The 24,572-nt window shown below is 38.1% G+C and overlaps 1 protein-coding gene across 2 annotated transcripts in view; it reads left to right on the forward strand.

Moving 5' to 3' along the window:
* Positions 1-420: 420 nt before the first annotated feature.
* API5 (apoptosis inhibitor 5) overlaps positions 421-24,572 on the forward strand; it is a 37,272-nt gene continuing 13,120 nt past the window's right edge. For both annotated transcript variants that reach the window (XM_068554639.1, XM_068554640.1), the window contains exons 1-8: positions 421-614; positions 14,826-14,987; positions 16,070-16,163; positions 16,657-16,722; positions 17,234-17,385; positions 18,623-18,829; positions 19,773-19,877; positions 21,004-21,093. In XM_068554639.1, coding sequence (XP_068410740.1) covers positions 546-614; positions 14,826-14,987; positions 16,070-16,163; positions 16,657-16,722; positions 17,234-17,385; positions 18,623-18,829; positions 19,773-19,877; positions 21,004-21,093 — 945 coding nt within the window. In that variant the 5' untranslated portion in view covers positions 421-545. The remainder of the gene's footprint in view (positions 615-14,825; positions 14,988-16,069; positions 16,164-16,656; positions 16,723-17,233; positions 17,386-18,622; positions 18,830-19,772; positions 19,878-21,003; positions 21,094-24,572) is intronic.

Below are 24,572 nucleotides of genomic sequence, written 5' to 3' on the forward strand. Positions count from 1 at the left end.
TTTTGCTCAAAAAAAAAGCAAAACCCAAAATAAAAGATAATAAAAGCAACACTGAACCAATTGCCACCGATTTGTGTTACCTTCCTTGAGTTTACGACTTCCCATACAGCTTGCACTCTCACTCCTCATTCTGTTTTTCTCCCCATAAAATCACTTTCCTGGCCAACATGAGGTCTTTTAAAGGCAGAAACGCAATTAGCTTTGTATTTTCCTCCAACCCGCACCAAGAGCTCCTAGTCATGCACAGTCCTTCCAAAAAAAAAAAGCATGAGCTAATTCAATCGTCCTTGCCGCTTTTTGCACCTCCCACCGCTAGAGGGCAATAAACACCAGGTGGCGCATTGGCAGTCAATGAAGGCCGCTCCCGACGCGCACGTCTTTACGTGGACGTTGGGGGAGGAGCTGTCCCGTGCGCGGTGACTGGCGGCTGCACTGGCGGCAGCTGGAGTCGTAACAGTGCGGGTCGCAGGCTTGGAGAACTTCAGAGGCGGCGGTGGCGCCGGCGACGACGACAGCAGGAGCGGGCCCTGGGCTTGTCGTTCATCATGCCGACCGTAGAGGAGCTTTACCGCAACTATGGCATCTTAGCTGATGCCACGGAGCAAGTGGGCCAAGTGAGTTCCCTAGCGGCCTGCGGGGCCCGGCGCTCTGCGGCCTTTCGAAAGCGCTCCCCGGGCCGGCGCGGGCTACTGCTTCGCCCTCCCGCGGGCTCCCAGCCGCCCCGGCTGTTTCGTCGGGGTGGGCCCCTCGCCGGGAGTGCAGACTCGGGCTTCACCAGGGAGAGCGCGGTCCTCGGGTTCCAGGCTCCTCTGCCTCCCTTGATTAGCCTTTTCTCACCGTGGCGTTTCCTAACAGCTTCTTCAGCACCCCCCGCCTCCCCGCCCCGTTCAGTCTCTTTCCGAGCCTTGTCCTCCAAATTCCACTGAAGTTTTTCTCCTTTTCGGTGGCGCTCAGTCCCTTGGAAGATTAGATTGAGAGTCCTCGAGAGATCAAAAATCTCTTTCTTGAGGTAAAAATCTGCAATTAATTTAGGAAGAGAGTTTGAGAGACAGAAGTTTGTGAAATACAGAAAGGCCCTTTCGTCCAGACTTTAACGAGGGCTTATGATTTCATTATTCAGTACGTTTTTTGAGCGCCTGTCATGGACCAGGCTCTGCGCCGGGCACTGGAGGTGCGAGACAGAAAAACACATGCTCTCCCAGAAAGCACCTTTAGTGAGGGAGACTAGTGATAAATAAGAAAGAGAGATGCTTTTCCCCCTCCCCCCAACGAAGAGTGCTGTGAAGAAAATATAACAGGGCCGTGGGGAGGTTGGGGAAGAGTGCAGCTTTAAATAGAGTTGTCTGGCAGGTGTTCAGCAGTGTTGAATTGGCTGTACAAGCCATTGCTTCTTTGTGAGTTTTCAAGTACTGGAGTCCTTTGAAGTTGAGGAGTTGACAAGTGGTTGTGTGTTTTCTTGGGAAAAGAACCAGGCTCTCCCCGCGGTAATCTTGATCATTATTGCTGGAAATCCCATGCTGTATCTTTTCAGTGCCTAGAACGTCAAGGGATTCTTCTGCTTACCCATCTCTTGGAGTAGTGAGTGGGAGATCCTAGAGTCTGATAACATTAGCAAAGCTGTGGCCTTACTTCTCCCATCCCCTCTTCCAGACATTCAGGTAGGACCTTTCTGAGCCGAACAAAAAAAAAAATTTTGATGTGGGGACCTTATTTTAGCTTAATCTAGAATTGTGAATATACCATTTTCAGGTATCAGTTGGTTTTCCTTCCCTGCACGTTTCCATTTTAGTAGGAAATTTTGACATCATCAATGAGAAATATATACTGATAGTCAGTCTGTTGTAGATGTACATAGGGTGTGTGTGTTAAGTTGGCTGTGAAGGAGACATTTTCTGCCGATTAAGGCAAGGTGGGAAAAACTTATGGTCACTCAGTTTGAGTTTGTTGTCTTTGTTCCTAGAGGGAACTAGTAGTGAAGATAGTCTCATTCATTATGACTGAGTTGGGGGAGATTGTAGTCAATTGTTCTCCCGAAAATTGACTTTGTTGCACATCAGCAGAGGGGATGGAATAAAAGGTACAACAGTGATTCTCAAGTCAGTTTTTATATGGTGCTCTCCCAAAGAGGTGATTCAGGAATCTTCTAGGGAACCTTTGAAACTGTATACAGAGTGCTGTCCCATAACCCCACCCTCATTTTTTGCTGGAGTAGGATAAAGGTTGACAGCCACCTACTTACAGTATGTTAGAGCAAATAGAAGCCAAACTAGAGTTTTTATATTCTATGAATAATGGAGAGTTGCTCGCATTTCCCTCTTATGTTGTCTTTAATTATAAATACCAGTTTAGATTGAGAGTTCTGCCTCAAGAGGTCAGTAGTGTTTTTCAAGGCAAAAATCTGCTTTTAATTTAGGAAGAGTGCTTAGGAGACAGAATTTTGTGAAAAACATGAGGGACCCTTTCATGCAGACTTTCATGAGGACCCACAATTTCATTTATTCAGTATATTTTTTTGAGTGCCTACCATGTTCCAGACTCTGTGCTGGGCAGTAAAATTTTAGCACGGTTCCCTTAGGTGATGGGAGATCAGTACCTTCATAACACTGTAATGACAACTGTCAAGCAACTAAATAAGGAAAAAAGATCTTTGGGTGATGAAATGTTGTGATTTGCTCAGCCTCAAATAGTGAATTCTGGGAAAACTGAAGCTGGACTAAACCGTAATGCCAACTAATTCTGCTCTATTGTGTAATACTTCTTTCCTTTTAGAGAAAATTCCTAAAACTGCTCACCCAAAAAGGTGTATTGAGCTTCAAGATACTGCAAGTGAATTTAATTAACAAAAGCAAGAGCCAACTTAACGGAAGGGACACCATTCACGTTTTTTTAAGGAGAGAAAAAAATATTTACATTCTTAGTGTAGCACAGCCAGATTTTCACGTCACCTTGTAAGATTTACCGTCAAGACTTTAAATTTCCTGGCAGGTACCTATCTGGACACTTTGAAACCATATTTGAGTTTCTTAGTATAGAACTTCCTTCTAACTTTATTTTGATTTTCACCCTTTTTAAAAGAGGTGAGTACCGCAGTTGCTGCTCACGGAGCCACCACTGAGGGGAGTGCCCTCTCTGCTACTGTCGGTACTCCTTTTAGAGTGTGCTCTCTAAACATATCAGGAAAACACAAGTCCTCCGAGGTTTTATCAGCTGCCTTGCCTCAAACAGACCAGATCTTTCTCTTTTGGTACCTCCTTGGCACTGTGCATTCATTTATAGAACTTCAAGTTTGTATTTTATTTCATGTGAGGACTTTTCTTATTCCCTTACTAAATTGTGAAATCTTACTAAATTGTGAAGTCTTATTCCCTTACTAAATTTCTTATTCCCTTGCTTAATTGTAAAGGTTAAGGCTTAAATTCTTTTATTTTTTTTTCTTTCTCTCCTTGTATAAAACCCTGCCCTTCAGTAGATATTTGAAGAAATATATTCAAAGAAGAAACAGACATGTACATAAATACACAAAACCCTTGTTTTCAAGGATTATCTCTTTTGAATGAAGAAAGGAACTTTATACATACACATGCACACACACATATATTTAAACCACAAGCATGTATTTTCTAATAAGCAAATAGCAGGTCATAAATTCTAAGTGAAGCATTGTTTAATACCTCAAAACCTTCCGGTCCCTCTGTCATCTTTCCTCTTGTAGCTCCTGTGTTCCACCTACTTATTCAGTCTCCCTTTCCCCCACTCTGCCTCTGCTACTCCTTAGTCAAGTCTCTTTCCTTTGCTATGTGTTCTTATACCTCCCTAACCCCCTTTTCCACTGTGCTCTACGCAGGGCTCCCAACAGGCCATAATAGAGCAAGCTGTGGCCCACCATTAACTTAAATTTTGTCTCAAATTTTGATGAATGTACGTAATTTTAAAATGTAAATATTTAATTTTATCTTATATAGTCAAAAATATTAAGGAATTTTGACAATTAGGCTGATCTAAGATTCTATCAATACAATGCCTAAACGCGGATTTCTCCTGTGTCTTTTTTTTTTTTAACATCTTTATTGGAGTATAATTGCTTTACAGTGGTGTATTAGTTTCTGTTTTATAACAAAGTGAATCAGTTATACGTATACATATATCCCCATATCTCTTCCCTCTTGCGTCTCCCTCCCTCCCACCCTCCCTATCCCACCCCTCTAGGTGGTCACAAAGCACCTAGCTGATCTCCCTGTATTATGCGGCTACTCCCCACTAGCTATTTTACATTTGGTAGTGTATATATGTCCCTGCCACTCTCTCACTTTGTCCCAGCTTACCCTTCCCCCTCCCCATATCCTCAAGTCCATTCTCTAGTAGGTCTGCGTCTTTATTCCCGTCTTGCTCCTAGGTTCTTCATGACCATTTTTTTTTTCTCAGATTCCATATATATGTGTTAGCATACGGTATTTGTTTTTCTCTTTCTGACTTCACTCTGTATGACACACTCTCGGTCCATCCACCTCACTACAAATAACTCAATTTTGTTTCTTTTTATGGCTGAGTAATATTCCATTGTATATATGTGCCACATCTTCTTTATCCATTCATCTGTTGATGGACACTTAGGTTGCTTCCATGTCCTGGCTATTGTAAATATAGCTGCAGTGAACATTGCGGTACATGACTCTTTTTGAATTATGGTTTTCTCAGGGTATATGCGCAGTAGTGGGATTGCTGGGTCGTATGGTAGTTCTATTTTTAGTTTTTTAAGGAACCTCCATACTGTTCTCCATAGTGGCTGTATCAGTTTACATTCCCACCAACAGTGCAAGAGGGTTCTCTTTTCTCCACACCCTCTCCAGCATTATTGTTTGTAGATTTTTTGATGATGGCCATTCTGACTGGTGTGAGATGATATATCTTTGTAGTTTTGATTTGCATTTCTCTAATGATTAGTGATGTTGAGCATTCTTTCATGTGTTTGTTGGCAATCTGTATATCTTCTTTGGAGAAATGTCTATTTAGGTCTTCTGCCCATTTTTGGATTGGGTTGTGTGTTTTTTTGATGTTGAGCTGCATGAGCTGCTTGTAAATTTTGGAGATGAATCCTTTCTCAGTTGCTTCATTTGCAAATATTTTCTCCCATGCTGAGGGTTGTCTTTTCGTCTTGTTTATGGTTTCCTTTGCTGTGCAAAAGCTTTTAACTTTCATTAGGTCCCATTTGTTTATTTTTGTTTTTATTTCCATTTCTGTAAGAGGTGGGTCAAAGAGGATCTTGCTGTGATGTATGTCATAGAGTGTTCTGCCTATGTTTTCCTCTAAGAGTTTGATAGTGTCTGGCCTTACACTTAGGTCTTTAATCCATTTTGAGTTTATTTTTGTGTATGGTGTTAGGGAGTGTTCTAATTTCATTGTTTTACATGTAGCTGTCCAGTTTTCCCAGCACCACTTATAGAAGAGGCTGTTTTTTCTCCACTGGATATTCTTGTCTCCTTTTCAAAGATAAGGGGACCATATGTGTGTGGGTTTATCTCTGGGCTTTCTATCCTGTTCCGTTATTCTGTATTTCTGTTTTTGTGCCAGTACCATACTGTCTTGATTACTGTAGCTTTGTAGTATAGTCTGAATCAGGGCACCTGATTCCTCCAGCTCCGTTTTTCTTTCTCAAGTTTGCTTTGGCTATTCGGGGTCTTTGTGTTTCCTTACAAATTGTGAGATTTTTTGTTCTAGTTCTGTGAAAAATGCCATTGGTAGTTTGATAGGGATTGCATTGAATCTGTAGATTGCTTTGGGTAGTATAGTCATTTTCACAATGTTGATTCTTCCAATCCAAGAACGTGGTATATCTCGCCATCTGTTTGTATCATCTTTAATTCCTTTCATCAGTGTCTTATAATTTTCTGCATACAGGTCTTTTGTCTCCTTAAGTAGGTTTATTCCTAGATATTTTGTTGTTTTTGTTGCAGTGGTAAATGGGAGTGTTTTCTTAATTTCACTTTCAGATTTTTCATCATTAGTGTATAGGAATGCAAGAGATTTCTGTGCCTTAATTTTGTATCCTGCTACTTTACCAAATTCTTTGATTAGCTCTAATAGTTTTCTGGTAACATCTTTAGGATTCTCTATGTATAGTATCATGTCATCTGCAAACAGTGACAGTTTTACTTCTTCTTTTCCGATTTGGATTCCTTTTATTTCTTTTTCTTCTCTGATTGCTGTGGCTAAAAGTTCCAAAACTATGTTGAATAATAGTGGTGAGAGTGGGTGACCTTGTCTTGTTCCTGATCTTAGTGGAAATGGTTTCAGTTTTTCACCATTGAGGATGATGTTAGTGTGGGTTTGTCATATATGGCCTTTATTATGTTGAGGTAAGTTCCCTCTATGCCTACTTTCTGGAGGGTTTTTATCATAAATGGGTGTTGAATTTTGTTGAAAGCTTTCTCTGCATCTATTGAGGTGATCATATCATTTTTCTCCTTCAATTTGTTAATATGGTGTATCACATTGATTGATTTGCGTATATTGAAGAATCCTTGCATTCCTGGGATAAACCCCACTTGATCATGGTGTATGATCCTTTTAATGTGCTGTTGGATTCTGTTTGCCAGTATTTTGTTGATGATTTTTGCATCTATGTTCATCCGTGATATTGGCCTGTAGTTTTCTTTCTTTGTGACATCTTTGTCTGGTTTTGGTATCAGGGTGATGGTGGCCTCGTAGAATGAGTTTGGGAGTGTTCCTCCCTCTGCTATATTTTGGAAGAGTTTGAGAAGGATAGGTGTTAGCTCTTCTCTAAATGTTTGATAGAATTTGCCTGTGAAGCCATCTGGTCCTGAGCTTTTGTTTGTTGTAAGATTTTTAATCACAGTTTCAATTTCAGTGCTTGTGATTGGTCTGTTCATATTTTCTATTTCTTCCTGGTTCAGTCTCGGAAGGTTGTGCATTTCTAAGAATTTGTCCATTTCTTCCAGATTGTCCATTTTATTGGCATATAGTTGCTTGTAGTAATATCTCATGATCCTTTGTATTTCTGCCGTGTCAGTTGTTACTTCTCTTTTTTCATTTCTAATTCTATTGATTTGAGTCTTCTCCCTGTTTTTCTTGATGAGTCTGGCTAACGGTTTATCAATTTTGTTTATCTTCTCAAAGAACCAGCTTTTAGTTTTATTGATCTTTGCTGTTGTTTCCTTTATTTCTTTTTCATTTATTTCTGATCTGATCTTTATGATTTCTTTTCTTCTGCTAAGTTTGGGGCTTTTTTGTTCTTCTTTCTTTAATTGCTTTAGGTGTAAGGTTAGGTTGTTTATTTGAGATGTTTGTTGTTTCTTAAGGTAGGATTGTATTGCTATAAACTTCCCTCCTAGAACTGCTTTTGCTGCATCCCATAGGTTTTGGGTCATCGTGTTTTCAGTGTCATTTGTTTCTAGGTATTTTTTTATCTCCTCTTTGATTTCTTCAGTGATCTCTTGGTTATTAAGTAGTTTATTGTTTAGCCTCCATGTGTTTGTATTTTTAACAGATTTTTTTCCTGTAATTGACATCTAGTCTCATGGTGTTGTGGTCATGAAAGATAACTTGATACGACTTCAATTTTCTTAAATTTACCATGGCTTGATTTGTGACCCAAGATATGATGTATCCTGGAGAATGTTCCATGAGCACTTGAGAAGAAAGTGTATTCTGTTGCTTTTGGATGGAATGTCCTTTAAATATCAATTAAGTCCATCTTGTTTAATGTATCATTTAAAGCTTGTGTTTCCTTATTTATTTTCATTTTGAATCTATCCATTAGTGAAAGTGGGGTGTTAAAGTCCCCTACACTGATTGTGTTACTGTCGATTTCCCCTTTTATGGCTGTTAGTATTTGCCTTATGTATTGAGGTGCTCCTATGTTGGGTGCATAAATATTTACAACTGTTACATATTCTTCTTGGATTGATCCCTTGATCATTATGTAGTGTCCTTCGTTCTCTCTTGTAATAGTCTTTGTTTTAAAGTCTATTTTGTCTGATATGAGAATTGCTACTCCATCTTTCTTTTGATTTCCATTTGCATGGAATATCTTTTTCCATCCCCTCACTTTCAGTCTGTATGTGTCCCTAGGTCTGAAGTGGGTCTCTTGTAGACAACATATAGACAGGTCTTGTTTTTGTATCCATTCAGGCAGTCTGTGTCTTTTGGTTGGAGTATTTAATCCATTTACATTTAAGGTAATTATCAATATGTATGTTCCTATTACCATATTCTTAATTGTTTTGGGTTTGTTATTGTAAGTCTTTTCCTTCTGTTGTGTTTCCTGCCTAGAGAAATTCCTTTAGCATTTGTTGTAGAGCTGGTTTGGTGGTGCTGAATTCTCTTAGCTTTTGCTTGTCTGTAAAAGTTTTAATTTCTCCATCACATCTGAATGAGATCCTTGCTGGGTAGAGTGGCCTTGGTTGTAGGTTTTTCCCCTTCATCACTTTAAATATGTCCTGCCACTCCCTAATGGCTTGGAGAGTTTCTGCTGAAAGATCAGCTCTTAACCTTATGGGGATTCCCTTGTATGTTATTTGTTGTTTTTCCCTTGCTGCTTTTAATATTTTTTTTTTGTATTTAATTTTTGATAGTTTGATTAATATGTGTCTTGCCGTGTTTCTCCTTGGATTTATCCTGTATGGGACTCTCTGTGCTTCCTGTACTTGATTAACTATTTCCTTTCCCATATTAGGGAAGTTTTCAACTATAATGTTTTCAAATATTTTTTCAGTCCCTTTGTTTTTCTCTTCTTCTGGGACCCTTATAATTTGAATGTTGGTGTGTTTAATGGTCTCCCAGAGGTCTCTGAGACTGTCTTCAATTCTTTTCATTTTTTTTTCTTTATTCTGCTCTGCAGTAGTTATTTCCACTATTTTATCTTCCAGGTCACTTATCCGTTCTTCTGCCTCAGTTATTCTGCTATTGATCCCTTCTAGAGAATTTTTAATTTCATTTATTGTGTTGTCCATCACTGTTTGTTTGCTCTTTAGTTCTTCTAGGTCCTTGTTAAACGTTTCTTGTATTTTCTCCATTCTATTTCCAAGATTTTAGATCATCTTTACTATCATTATTCTGAATTCTTTTTCAGGTAGACTGCCTATTTCCTCTTCATTTGTTTGTTCTGGTGGGTTTTTACCTTGCTCCTTCATCTGCTGTGTGTTTCTCTGTCTTCTCATTTTGCTTAACTTACTGTGTTTGGGGTCTCCTTTGCACAGACTGCAGGTTCATAGTTCCCGTTGTTTTTGGTATCTGCCCCCAGTGGCTAAGTTTGGTTCACTGGGTTGTGTATGCTTCCTGGTGGAGGGGACTCGTGCCTGTGTTCTGGTGGATGAGGCTGGATCTTGTCTTTCTGGTGGGCAGGTCCATGTCTGCTGGTGTGTTTTGGGTTTTCTGTGGCCTTATTATGATTTTAGGCAGCCTCTCTGCTAATGGATGAGCTTGTGTTCCTGTCTTGCTAGTTGTTTGGCATAGGGTGTCCAGCACTGGAGCTTGCTGGTCGTTGAGTGGAGCTGGGTCTTGGCATTGAGATGGAGATCTCTGGGAGATTTTCGCCATTTGATATTACATGGAGCTGGGAGGTCTCTTGTGGACCAATGTCCTGAACTTGGCTGTCCCACCTCAGAGGCACAGCCCTGACGCCTGGCTGGAGCACCAAGAGCCTTACATCCTCACGGCTCAGAATAAAAGGGAGAAAAAAAAAAGAAAGAAGAAGATAAGATAAAATAAAGTTATTAAAATCAAAAGTAATCATTAAAAAATTTTTTTTAAGTAATAAAGGAAGAAGAGAGCAACCAAACGAAAAAACAAATTCACAAATGATAACAAGCACTAAAAACTATACTAAAAAAACCCCACAAAAAACGGACAGACAGAACCCTAGGACAAATGGTAAAAGCAAAGCTATACAGACAAAATCACACACAGAAGCATACACATACACACTCACAAAAAAAAGAAAGAGGGAAAAAAATATATATATTGTTGCTCCCAAAGTCCACTTCCTCAATTTGGGATGATTCGTTGTCTATTCAGGTATTCCACAGATGCAGGGTACATCAAGTTGACTGTGGAGATTTAGTCCGCTGCTCCTGAGGCTGCTGGGAGAAATGTCCCTGTCTCTTCTTTGTTCGCACAGCTCCTGGGGTTCAGCTTTGGATTTGGCCCTGCCTCTGCATGTAGGTCGCCTGAGGGCGTCTCTTTCTGCCCAGACAGGAGCAGCTGATTCAGGAGCTCTGGCTCACTCAGGCCGGTGGGAGGGAGGGGTACGGAGTTCGGGGCAGCCTGCGGTGGCAGAGGCCAGCGTGACGTTGCACCAGCCTGAGGTTTGCCGTGTGTTCTCCCGGGGAAGTTGTCCCTGGATCACGGGCCCCTGGCAGTGGCGGGCTGCACAGGCTCCGGGGAGGGGAGGTGTGGAGAGTGACCTGTGCTTGCACACAGGCTTCTTGGTGGCGGCAGCAGCAGCCTTAGCGTCTCATGCCTGTCTCTGGGGTCTGCGCTGATAGCCGCGGCTCATGCCCGTCTCTGGAGCTCCTTTAAGCAGCGCTCTTAATCCCCTTTCTTCGTGCACCAGGAAACAAAGAGGCAAGAAAAAGTCTCTAGCCTCTTCGGCAGCTCCAGACTTTTTCCTGGACTCCTTCTCGGCTAGCTGTGGCGCACTAGCCCCTTCAGGCTGTGTTCACACCACCAACCCCAGTCCTCTCCCTGCAATCCGACCGCAGCCTGAGCCTCAGCTCTCAGCCCCCGCCCGCCCCGGCGGCTGAGCAGACAAGCCTCTCGGGCTGGTGAGTGCTGGTTGGCACCTATCCTCCGTGCGGGAATCTCTCCGCTTTGCCCTCCGCACCCTGTTGCTGCACTCTCCCCCGTGGCTCCGAAGCTTACCCCCTCCGCCACCCGCAGTCTCCGCCCGCGAAGGGGCTTCCTAGTGTGTGGAAACCTTTCCTCCTTCACAGCTCCCTCCCATTGGTGCAGGTCCCGTCCCTATTCTTTTGTCTCTGTTTTTTCTTTTTTTCTTTTGCCCTACCCAGGTACGTGGGGAGTTTCTTGCCTTTTGGGAGGTCTGAGGTCTTCTGCCATCGTTCAGTAGGTGTTCTGTAGGAGTTGTTCCACATGTAGATGTATTTCTGATGTATTTCTGGGGAGGAAGGTGATCTCCGCGTCTTACTCTTCCGCCATCTTGAAGCTCCTCCTTCCTTCTATGTTCTCTTACACAGGAGTATATTGGCTCCTAAGTGTGGAAGAGTATAAGCTTTACTGACTTATATTTCATGAAATAGCATTCTTTTGGTACTTTTTTTGGTATGCTTAAGCTAAAATCACAGACCAACCAAGTTCATAATCACTCAAAAATAATGTAGAAGTGTTAACAGCTTAACACTTGTATTAAATTCAAACTAAGTTTATTAATTGAGCCTGAGGAAGGAAGTAGTATAGCTTAGCTTATCCATTTTCTTTTTATGTCATACTAGAGAAATTTGTTGAAACTACACCCTTTCTTCTCTAAAATAATGCTTTATTTCATAAAGGCTGCATCCTGGACCCAAACGTGGCTTACGCGGCATGTCAGTGACCACTTATGCATATCGGTTGTGATTTGACAATCATAATTGCAAGGTTTTACTTTTAGAATGTGTCTGCCAAATGTGGATCAAATTGTAACTGACTTTTTTCTCTTTTTTTTTTTTTTTTTTTTTTTAATTTTTTTTTTTTAATTAATTAATTAATTTATTTTCTGTAACTGACTTTTTTACTTGAAAATATCTTAGAGATTTCTTTAGAGTTTCCTCCTTTAATTAGAAATTAAAATCACACAAATACACAGCTTTAGAAATCCATTAAAAGCATTTACAATTAAAGCTTCTTATTAGGATCATTAATTTATCCCGCTAAAATATAAATACAACTGTTGGAAAAGCAAAGATACACAGTGCTGTGTAGTATTTGAAACATTTTCTTATGGTTACATTCCTACCTGTTACTAAATCACTATGATCACTGCAAATATCACTTATATCTTGTTTCCTACTTTGAAAAGCAGAGGTAGTAATTACTTTAGGGAGATTTCTGTTAAAAAGTCCTGTCCCTGTACTACAGTTAAAAGACAAATAATTCACAAAGCTGGCAAGGAAGAATATCATTTTATTTTGCATTTCATAAAGGATAATTAGTTGAAGTCTATTAGTAATGTCTGTGAAATTATTTGATAGAACTGATGCCTATTAATGGTAAAAACTTTGATTTCTATTATGACTATGTTAAAATGTCTTAACTTTCCAAAGGTCTTGCTGTTTAGTATACTACATTTCAATTTATATGCCTGTGTGGTGACTGTATTTAGGACTCAAATTTTACCTTTGACAATCCTCGATCTGGCAAGCTTTTCTTTCTCTCCTCCTTTGTTAATTAAGATCTCAGGACACTAATTTGAAAGATTCCAATTAAAGAAGCTTGGTATTAGGCACAGATCTTGACTTAAAAGCCCATCAGAACTATGTTCAGGTCCTGGGTCTGCTACTTAACTAACTATATGTGGTTCTGGACAAATTATTTCACTTCTCTAAGCCTTGGTTTTCTCATCTGAAAAACAAGGATAGTAACACCTAACTCAGGATTATTGTGAGGCACGTACAGAAGGCATTCCACAGTTCCATGTAGGCTTTCAGTAAGTGTTGCTAATAATCCCTTTTTATTCTATTCCACATTTTTTTTCCCTTGGTAGGGGGATGGGTTGTTTTAAGCAGGGATCCTTCATTTAATTTTAGACAGTGAATTTTAGACAATTCAAAGGGGTTTATAAGTAAAGTCTGAAATTTGAGTTAAAGGAAATTGGATTGTGATACTCTGCAAAAACTAAGGATGTCAGACTGCTCAATACTTCAATTTTATGAAGTCTACTAGAAGCTATGAAGCAAGCCACAGGAGTGTACATTGGTAGAGAAGTCAGCTATGATTTTTTCGAACCTTTGCACTAAAAAGTGTATAATACACTTTTTTTAATATAAACTTATTTATTTTTGGCTGCACTGGGTCTTCGTTGCTGCATGTGGGCTTTCTCTAGTTGCGGCAAGTGGGGGCTGCTCTTCGTTGTGGTGCATGGACTTCTCATTGCCGTGGCCTCTCTTGTTGCAGAGCACGGGCTCTAGGCACGTGGGCTTCAGTAGTTGTGGCTTGTGGGCTCAGTAGTTGTGGCTTGTGGGCTCTAGAGCGCAGGCTCAGTAGTTGTGGTGCACGAGCTTAGTTGCTCTGCGGCATGTGGGATCTTCTCGGCCCAGGGCTCGAATCCATGTCCCCTGCATTGGCAGGTGGATTCTTAACCAGTGCACCACCAGGGAAGCCCAAAAGTGTATAATACACTTTTGAAATAGTAACTCCTGAAGACTGATTTTGTGTCTGCATTTCATGAGGAAGCTAACCTTATTCACAGAAATTTCTGTTATTTAGGGGGTGGTATTAATGTTTAAGATAGTAGAAGGAGTTGTCATTAATCAGTTTGATGGAATTTGTTTATTAGAACTAATTTTTAGAATTTGTGTTTTTAGATAGGTTGGCAATCTATGAACTTTTAAAGTAATCTAGTAATTATGCAGATTATATTAAAATGTGTACCTTTAGAAGATCTAATTGTGATCATAGCCCTTTGATACATGGAGCACTTTATTTCTGATTATTTTTTAATGTCCTTGGGACTTCCCTGGTGGTCCAGCGGTCAAGGCTTTGAGCTTCCACTGCAGGGGGCACGGGTTCGATCCCTGGTTGGGGAACTAAGATCTTGCATGCCTTGTAGGGCGGCCAAAAATAATGATAATAATAATAATGTCCTTAATTGAGATCCCACTGAACCTAAATAACTTTTCATCTTGCTATATTTTTTCCACTTAACACAGTATATTGTCCATGAGAAGAATTATCACAAAACTAAATTTGTGGTAATTCTCTAATCCATTGGCTGTTCTTTAGTTATCTGCTCTTGATGGCATAAAGTAAACTCACTTATCTAAAGCATTTAGAGAATTGCTTTATACAGAGTAAATACATATTTGGTATTTGTATTATGTTTAAGGTTTTCCAGGAATTAAAAGTATTCTGTAGCTGTGATATTTATTACTTTGTTTGCCAGCTGATCCATTTAATAAAAGGACTGGTTTGGAGGCAAGTGTGTAGGGGGGATTGGGAACTTGTTGATTCTTCACATTATGAGTATCTGAGGTACAGCACTTCTGATTTTTTTTTTAAAGGAAACAAATGAGCTTTGAATGTATTATTTTAATGAAAAGTTAAATATGTGATATTAGCATCTATCTTCATCGAAATTGGCTGGCCATATAGAATGAATTACCATTTTTATATCCTAAAATATGAGGCAAAATAAAGCTTCCTAACCTTCCTCATATTGCTTAATTTCAGGAGTGTATTCTCTCTACCTTCTGCAAGGTGCTAATTGGAAACAGATAAATATATTTAAGTAAATGTAACACAATTCTTTGAGAATTCTATTATATTCATTACAAATTTTTAAAGCATGATACAATCACAAGGCTAGGGTCAGTAATCACTAGAATAAAGAAGTGTTGGTACATAACAAACTTACTTGCTTTTTCCACTTAATATCAGAGTCATTCTTCTCTCTTTCCCAACTCACAAATAATAACATGGGGGACAGGGAGCAGATAGTAGGAAGGTAGCTGTCAAATTTAAGCAGTAAAACTTCAAAATAAGCCCATTTCGTAGCCTATGTAAAATTTAGCTAATTTAAAGCAGACTCAAAGAAGTTTGTTTAGCTTCCCATCCTTCAAAATTGTGTTTCTTTTCTACTTCATTCTTTCTTTCAGCATAAAGATGCTTATCAAGTGATATTGGATGGTGTCAAAGGTGGTACCAAGGAAAAAAGATTAGCAGCTCAGTTTATTCCAAAATTCTTTAAGCATTTTCCAGAATTGGCTGATTCTGCTATCAATGCACAGTTAGACCTCTGTGAGGATGAAGACGTATCAGTAAGTTTATGTTTGACACTTTTCAACAAGTTTTCAGATGTTGCTTTTGCCATTTTCAGACATTTTCTGTGTGTAGCTAATATAACTGAAGTACCAATCATATCAATGCACAATAAAATACTGCAGTGTGGCCTGGTGTGACAACATACCAAGGCTTAAATCTACATGTAAGAAAATATATTAGTTCTTTCAACTGTGAAAAATCTGTAGAATCACATAATACTTTGTTTTGCTTATTTGTTATCCACTGTTGAAAATGGTTGTGGCTCACATCTTTTCCTTAGATTATTACGCATTGTGCATATGAAATCAGACTAGTGTTAGTTTGTAGTCAATTTATGCTTGATTGGATATTTAAAATAATAATAGTATTGCAGCATAAAATATAGTTTCAACACCCCTAAATATTTTGCATAGCAGAAAAATAATTGACCTGTGAAAAAATTGTATGTGATTACTAGAATAAAAAGAAATAGTTTTTCCTTGGAACAGAATTAACCATTAGCATTTCTGGCTGCTGATACAGGTTCCTAAGAATTTTCAACTATTAGCCCCTGGCTTTTCAAATGAAATCATGATTTCATGCGTAATTTGTTAGATTTAACTCCTTTGCACTTTTATGTTAAACTAGATAAGCCACGATCACATATTTGGAATGAAGTTCACAGAATGTATTCACAAATGTATTAAGTAGTCAATACTGAAAATTCTAAAGTAAATAGTTATTAGATATGATATTGACACTGTAGCCATTCTTGAGGGATACTGTATTATGTACCCACAGGTAGTAAAAACCCAACGGTTGTGTATAATCAGCATATAAACTGTTGTTTATAATCTCAAATCTGCCTACTCCAGATAATTGTATTTAATGTCCCTTTCCACCACATTTTGTTTTAGTATTCTGTGAAGCTTGAATATTAAATTGGAGTAAATTATTTCTAAAACTGCTAAAAATCTCATATTTTTGTGACTCATATGCCCCTATATGGTTTGTCTGTGGTTTTTGTTTTCTTTAAAGGTTGAGGTTGTTTTTATTTATGATAGTATTTGGTTAATTTTTTGTTTGAAATTATGTTCAGATTCGACGGCAAGCAATTAAAGAGCTGCCTCAATTTGCCACTGGAGAAAATCTTCCCCGAGTGGCAGATATACTAACCCAACTTTTGCAGACAGGTAAGGAATTTTATTAATACCCTTTTATCTAAATATAAATTCTCTCTGAAATAATGACTCTGTTTTTCTTAGCTTTTTTTTTTTTTCTGAAGGTGCTACCTCTGATAGCAATTTAAATTCTCTTTTTTATTCAGTAGTTTGAAGCTTACTGACTTGTGATTATCTAATTTCTAGTTTTATTTTGAATTCTATTCATAAAGGTATAATGACTGGATTCTTCGGGGAATTTTTATTCACCACCATCCCCCCGCCCCCCAATTTCCTGTAGTTTCTTAATTGTACCCTCTTAACATAAGAGCTTTCCAGGTACACTAGATCAGGTTCTCTACCCTTACAAGAAAGATGTATTTTCTTGGTGCTTGAGAGAAATGCTTAGTTATATGTCTCCTCTCAATGTAATCTGTGAGAAACTATGTTGAGTCTTAAGTTTGAAAATGAAGCAGATGATATTTTTCATTTATTTTATACATTGTACCACTTTTTTTCTATCCAGATGACTCTGCAGAATTTAACTTAGTGAACAATGCCCTATTAAGTATATTTAAGATGGATGCAAAAGGTAAGGCCACTTCTTGTTCTGAATTGTGTTCAATGTCCTAAAAAATTGGGGAGTTTGGCAGTACTCATTAAGGATGAAGTCTGGGATTCACCCAGACATCTGTTTCATAAAAATTCTAAGTGTTCTCCAAAAAAAGCTTAGCTCAAGATGTTTGTGACTTGAAAAACCAGCAGAAATAATTGCAAAAACAGATCAAATTTTCCCTTAGAAATCTATTGGAAAAACTCCCTTTGCCACTTTAAAGAAATTCTTCCAAAATACCTGAGTTTATTTATTATTAATAGTGATAGAAAAGGAAAGTCATGCTCAAGCTGATTCTGAATCTGTGAACAAAGCATATGATCACTCTTATGGTTGGGGCTTTAGAAATTTCAGACAGTTTAACCAGTATCAGTGATATTCAGGAAGTTTATTAATTCACTTGAAAAGAAATACTGTAATTCAAATTAACTTGAAAATTTTCATTCCTATATAGAATTGACTTGCTACATGCAACTGTTTTGTTTTGCAGGGACTTTAGGTGGCTTGTTCAGCCAAATTCTTCAAGGAGAGGACATTGTTAGAGAACGAGCAATTAAATTCCTTTCTACAAAACTTAAGACTTTACCAGATGAAGTCTTAACAAAGGAAGTAGAGGAACTTATACTAACTGAATCCAAGAAGGTAAGCTTCGGTTATCCTTTAGTGAACTTCTCTAATGCACAAGAACATATTTGAAATTAGCAGTATTCATCAGTGCTATATGTGGCTTGTGTATAAGGTGATATATCCCATAAGAACCACTGTAGAACTTCAGGATTTTCTTATGTTGTGCTTTGCACTTTGGTCACTTGTAATGATGAATCAATGTGTTAATTTAAAGGGTTTGATCACATTTAAATCCTTTGTGGTGTTATCCTTAAAATTTATGCATTCATCAGGAAGGAATCATTTCCTTTAGGAATTTTTACCTAATTCCTGCCCTTCCTCCCTGATTTTACGATATTCTCCCATAGTATTCTGGATCATTTCAGAATGAAAATGAAGTCACCTTGAAATGACCTATTGTTTCATCCTATCCCATGACACTATAAGCTCTAGAGACCATGCTTATTTGTGCTCCCAGCGCTGGCATAGTTATAGTTGCTAAGATTTGAAAGGTGCGTCACAATTAACTTTTCATTCATACAGTACCAATGTTTGGGAATAATTTATTTTTATGTGTGCAGGAAAATTCAAAATTTTCTCTAACAGCACCACTCACTTGCTTATTGGTAAGATTTCTTTAGTGAGAGAGAAAGGAGCAGCATATTTCACCTATGCCCCAGCTAGTTATCTGGTGGGATACGTCATGATTGCTTGCTCCTTTGGTCAGTGAACAGAAAGGCTTAGACCTACTGATATGGAACACTTAAAATTTGCATGGTCTCCTGTTTTGTATACAATTACCATATTAATGTGAATGAGGCTGCTTTTAAATATAGGGAACTGAGTCTGATTTAACAGTTTATTGCCACATTTTCTCCATCTTTTTTTTTTTTTGGCTATCACCCCCTGAAGAGCCTTTTTAGATATTTTTTCCCTTAGCCACTATCCCATGAAATTTTAATACCACAGATATACTGTATATCTGTTTATGTACTGTATGTATATCTGTGCTTTATACGTAAAAAAAGAGTAAAATTTTCCAAGAACCAAATTTTGTTCCATTGGAAACAATGTAGCGCACCATTGAGAATGCATGGTTTATTCTGAAGCTAACTTGACTGAAGCTTGAAGTTGTCCTCTCTTCAGTATTTCAGGAACATTAGCAGCAAACTGACTTTGCAAAACAAATTTGCTGTGCTGTTTCAGTATTGATATTTCTTTGCCATTCAAATGATAAAGAAACTAATAACTGTTCTGAATTGTCTCTTTCCAGGTCCTAGAAGACGTGACTGGTGAGGAATTTGTCCTGTTTATGAAGATACTATCTGGGTTAAAAAGCTTACAGACAGTGAGTGGAAGGCAGCAACTGGTAGAGTTGGTGGCTGAACAGGCTGACCTGGAACAAACCTTCAATCCCTCGGATCCTGACTGTGTGGACAGGCTTTTACAGTGCACTCGGCAGGCGGTACCCCTCTTCTCTGTGAGCTCTTTGTTTTATACCTGGTATTTTGATTACTTTATTAGCTTAAAATTCTATAGATATACACTTGAGCGTTCTCCTCAAACCTTTGCATAAAAGTATTAACCCAATGGAGCTATTATTTATTTTATGGAGGCCTAGGTGAAGAGCCCAAAGCAGCAAGAAATTTCTTTATAGTCTTGCTTCGGGACTTTTTAAAAATCTTGAGATTTTGCGTCATACTTTATAGTTTCACTGAGTTTTTAAAACACTTAGTTTAGTAATTTAACTTTTTTTTTTTCCTTAAATTTTTTAGATTGTTGTTGTAGGTACATTTGCTCTTTATCTCTGGCCTTGTGCTTCCTCTGGCCATGAATCTTCTGAGATGTGCATAGCAAAGTTTGAAAAACACAATTTAAAGGAGCTGTCCTGGTACTTCCCTGGTGGTGCAGTGGTTAAGACTTGGCACTCCCAACGCAGGGGGCCTGGGTTCGATCCCTGGTCAGGGAAATAGATCCCACGTGCATACCACAACCAAGGAGCCTGTGAGCTGCAACTAAGGAGCCTGCCTGCCACAACTAAGACCCAGCACAACCAAATAGATAAATAAATGTTTTTTAAATAAATAAATAAAGGAGCTGTCCTTCTAAAGGGGGAATGTACAGTCTAAAATTCGACACTAAAGTTTCCCCCAAAATTTGACCTGAGAATCAAATAAGAGTTGAAAGATGTATAAAAGTCCCAGTGCTCCAGATTACTTTGCAACAAAGTATATATTGTCTATTGAGGTTATTCCTGGGGTGCTCTGGGGTATGCACTCTGTTGTATTTTAGCCACAGTACTTGATGCTTTGGTACTGAGCATTTGTCTATTGACATTCTACTGTTTGAGAGAATATAATATATGTATATATATATTTTTTGTTTTGTTTTTGACAATTCAGTGTTCTTTGGATTTTTTACAGAAAAATGTTCATTCCACAAGGTTTGTGACTTATTTCTGTGAGCAAGTTCTCCCTAACCTCAGTTCCTTGACTACCCCAGTGGAGGGTCTTGATATACAGTTGGAGGTAAGAGAAAATTTCTGCTTTTAGCACTGAAAAGTCATTCCCGTATTTCAACATAAATGTAAACCACTAACTTTGATCTGATTTCTAAGAGATTTAAGGCCTGGTGGTGGCTAGCTAGTAACCTGTCCCAGGATTAATTACATAGGAATGCTTTATGGATTCATTGAGAGTTTGCTACAGTAGGAAAGCACTGCCTATAGTTTTCATTATAGTCTAAGTCTCTGCCTTTGTAGCCTTAATACTTTTAAATATGTTGTTCAATTATGACAGTTCCTATCTCTATGACTGATAGAGCCAGATTTAACCAGTTAACATAAAACGTCCTTTATCCGTTCTCCAATAGAATTGACTACTCTCTGTCCCCTTTATATCTCAACTGTAATGTACATATACATTTTTTTTTACAGCATATAAAATACTCTATATTTTTCTCCCCAATTTAACCTTATTCCTCTCTGAATCCTCAGAATCTAATGTAGAATTCTGAAAAGCACCTAGTAATGATTGTTGAATTGAATTGAAATATGGAAATGTATGTGCCATTTCCTTCATGGGTCTTTAGGATAGAGAAGAGTCTCACTGTGCACTTACACTGTGGTTTCCTTCACATGTCCTGGGTTTGGCTTATCAGACTGGAATTGAGTAAAGCAGAGATGAACCTAAAGAATAGTGGCAATTACTGATACTTTGAGTTAGTATCCAGAGACTAAGTTTGATAGCAAAGGAGGCCCATCCTAAATGTTAGTAAATAATTCTTTGCTGTTAAGAGTTCTTGCTCATTGTCTCTTTCTTGTACGTTGTTAACCTGTAGCAGAAAGTGTCATGTATATTCTTTTCCTTACTAATTCTCACAGATATATTGAGAGTCATGAGATCTGGGTTTTAGAGTCTGCCCTGCCACTCACATACGTTGTGACTTAGCCAAGTCACATAATCTCTCTGACCTTCAGTTTCCTCAACAGTAAAATAGGGCTGCATCTCTAAATTTTTTTTCCAGTTCAAATGTTATGATTCTGTAAAAGCCTAATTGAAAAATAAGCAGTATTAAATAGTTATGTGGAATAATTATTATTTTATAACCCTTGCTCATTCAAAAAGAATGCTAATAGTGAATTGTGTGTTTTAGGTATTGAAACTGTTGGCTGAAATGAGTTCATTTTGTGGTGACATGGAAAAGCTAGAAACAAATTTAAGGAAATTGTTTGATAAGTTATTGGTAAGAACTTTTTTCTTTCCTTATGGCATAGTCAGTATACAGCCCCAAAGTCTAATAGTGTAGTATTAATTTCTAGATTATGGAGAACCAGATTTTGAAATGATTTAGATAATAATTGTAGTGTTGTTAGCTGCTCAGACCACACGTTGTTTACTTTAAAAATAAAATCTGTTTTAATCTTTGGCACTTCTTCTGTTGTTGATGCTTTAGACAAAATATAATACAGGATTTATATAGTAAGTCTTTCTGCTATTCCTTTATCAAAATATTTTAAATGTTTGCACCAGATCACCATCAAGGTTACTGCTCAAGGCCAAATGGCTTTAGCAACCTGGAAATAAAGCCATTAATCATAATTGTGGAGGAAATAGGCCATCTTTTTTTGTTTTTAATTGGAGTATAATTGCTTTACAATGTTTTGTTAGTTTCCACTGTACAATGAAGTGAATAAGCTATATGTATACATAAAACCCCTCCCTCTTGGACCTCGCTGCCAACCCCCCTCCATCCCACCTGTCTAAGTCATCACAGAGCACTGAGCTGAGCTCCCTGTGCTATACAGCAGGTTCCCGCTAGCTGTCTCTTCTACACATGGTAGTGTATTTATGTCAAACCTAATCTCCCAATTCGTCCCACCCTCCCCTTACCCTCCATGTCCGCATGTCCGTTCTCTACCTCTACGTCTCTATTCCTGCCCTACAAATAGGCTCATCTGTACCATTTTTTTGGATTCCACATATATGCATTAGTATATGATATTTGTTCTTCTCTTTCTGGCTAACTTCACTCTGTATGACAGACTCTAGGTCCATCCACCTCACTACAAGTAACTCAATTTCGTTTCTTTTTATGGCTGAGTATATTCCATTGTATATATGTGCTACACCTTTATCCATTCATCTGTCGATGGACACTTAGGTTGCTTCCATGTCCTGGCTATTGTAAATAGTGCTGCAGTGAACATTGTGGTACATGACTCTTTTTGAATTATGGTTTTCTCAGGGTATATGCCCAGTAGTGGGATTGCTGGGTCGTATGGTAGTTCTATTTTTAGTTTTTTAAGGAACCTCCATACTGTTCTCCATAGTGGCTGTATCAATTTACATTCCCACCAACAGTGCAAGAGGGTTCCCTTTTCTCCACACCCTCTCCAGCATTTATTGTTTGTAGATTTTTTTGATGATGGCCATTCTGACCGTTGTGAGGTGATACCTCATTGCAGTTCTGATTTGCATTTCTCTAATGATTAGGGATGTTGAGCATTCTTTCATGTGTTTGTTGGCAATCTGTATATCTTTGGAGAAATGTCTGTTTAGGTCTTCTGCCCATTTTTGGATTGGGTTGTTTGTTTTTTTGATGTTGAGCTGCATGAACTGCTTGTATATTTTGGAGATTAATCCTTTGTCATTTGCTTTGTTTGCAAATATTTTCTCCCATTCTGAGAGGTGTCTTTTCGTCTTGCTTATGTTTTCCTTTGCTGTGCAAAAGCTTTTAAGTTTCATTAGGTCCCATTTGTTTATTTTTGTTTTTATTTCCATTACTCTAGGAGGTGGGTCAAAAAGGATCCTGCTGTGATTTATGTCATAGAGTGTTCTGCCTGTGTTTTCCTCTAAGTTGTATAGTATCTGGCCTTACATTTAGGTCTTTAATCCATTTTGAGTTTATTTTTGTGTATAGTGTTAGGAAGTGTTCTGATTTCATTCTTTTACATGTAGCTGTCCAGTTTTCCCAGCACCACTTATTGAAGAGGCTGTCTTTTCTCCGTTGTATATTTTTGCCTCCTTTGTCAAAGATAAGGGGACCATATGTGTGTGGGTTTATCTCTGGGCTTTCTATACTGTTCCATTGATCTATATTTCTGTTTTTGTGCCAGTACCATACTGTCTTGATTACTGTATCTTTGTAGTATAGTCTGTAGGCAGGGAGCCTGATTCCTCCAGCTCCGTTTTTCTTTCTCAAGATTGCTTTGGCTATTCGGGGTCTTTCGCGTTTCCATACAAATTGTAAAATTTTTTGTTCTAGTTCTGTGAACAGTGCCATTGGTAGTTTGATAGGGATTGCATTGAATCTGTAGATTGCTTTGGGTAGTATAGTCATTTTCACAATGTTGATTCTTCCAATTCAAGAACATGGTATATCTCTCCATCTGTTTGTATCATCTTTGATTTCTTTCATCAGTGTCTTATAGTTTTCTGCATACAGGTCTTTTGTCTCCTTAGGTAGATTTATTCCTAGATATTTTATTCTTTTTGTTGCAGTGGTAAATGGGAATGTTTCCTTAATTTCTCTTTCAGATTTTTTGTTGTTAGTGTTTGGAATACAAGAGATTTCTGCGCATTAATTTTGTATCCTGCTACTTTACAAAATTCATTGATTAGATCTAGTAGTTTTCTGGTAGCATCTTTAGGATTCTCTATGTACAGTATCATGTCATCTGCAGACAGTCAAAGTTTTACTTTTTATTTTCTGATTTGGATCCCTTTTATTTCTTTTCCTTCTCTGATTGCCTTAGCTAAAACTTCCAAAACTGCCCCTATCTCTTGTCTTTTTGATGATGGCCATTCTAACAGGTATGAGCCAATATCTCACTGTGGTTTTAATTTGCATTTCCCTAATGACTAGTGATGTTGAGCATCTTTTCATGTGCTTGTTGGCCTTCGTATCTTCTTTGGAGAAATGTCTGTTAAAGTTCTTTTGTCCATTTTTTGATTGGATTATTTGGTTTTTTGCTGTTGGGCTGTATGTGTATTTATATATTTTGGATATTAACCCCTTGTCAGATACATAGTTTGCAAATACATTTTTCCATTTCACAGGTTATCTTTTCACTTTGCTATATAGAAGCTTTTTAGTTTGATGCAGTCCCATTTGTTTTTTTATTTTGTGGCTTGTGATTTAGGTGTCATACCCAAAAAATCATTACCATGACCCACATCAGGGAGCTTTATTCCTATGTTTTCTTCTAGGAATTTCATGGCTTCAGGTCTTAACACTTAAGTCTTTAACCATTTCAAGTTAATTTTTGTGAGTGGTGTAAGATATGGGTGCAGTTTCATTGTTTTACATGTGCATATCTAGTTTCCCAGCACCATCTACTGAAGAGACTGTCTTTTCTCCATTGAATATTCTTGGCTCCCTTGTCAAATATTAGTTGACCATCTCTGCTTGGGTGTATTTCTGGGCTCTTGATTCTGTTCCATTGGTCTGTTTCTCTTTTTTTATGCCAGTACTGTACTGTTTTGATGACTGTAACTTTATAGCCTAGCTTGAAATCAGGAAGTGTGATGCCTGTTGCTTTGTTCTTTCTCTGGATTTCTTTGGCTATTTGGGGTCTTTTCTGGTTCCATATAACTTCTAGGAGTATTTTTTCTAGGAGCATCAACTTTTTTTTGTTTTAAGTATAGTTGATTTACAATGTTGTATTAGTTTCTAGTGTACAACAGAGTGATCCAGTTATATATATTCTTTTTCATATTCTT

The sequence above is a fragment of the Eschrichtius robustus genome, chromosome 11 (genome assembly GCF_028021215.1).
Source record: "Eschrichtius robustus isolate mEscRob2 chromosome 11, mEscRob2.pri, whole genome shotgun sequence".
Taxonomy (NCBI): domain Eukaryota; kingdom Metazoa; phylum Chordata; class Mammalia; order Artiodactyla; family Eschrichtiidae; genus Eschrichtius; species Eschrichtius robustus.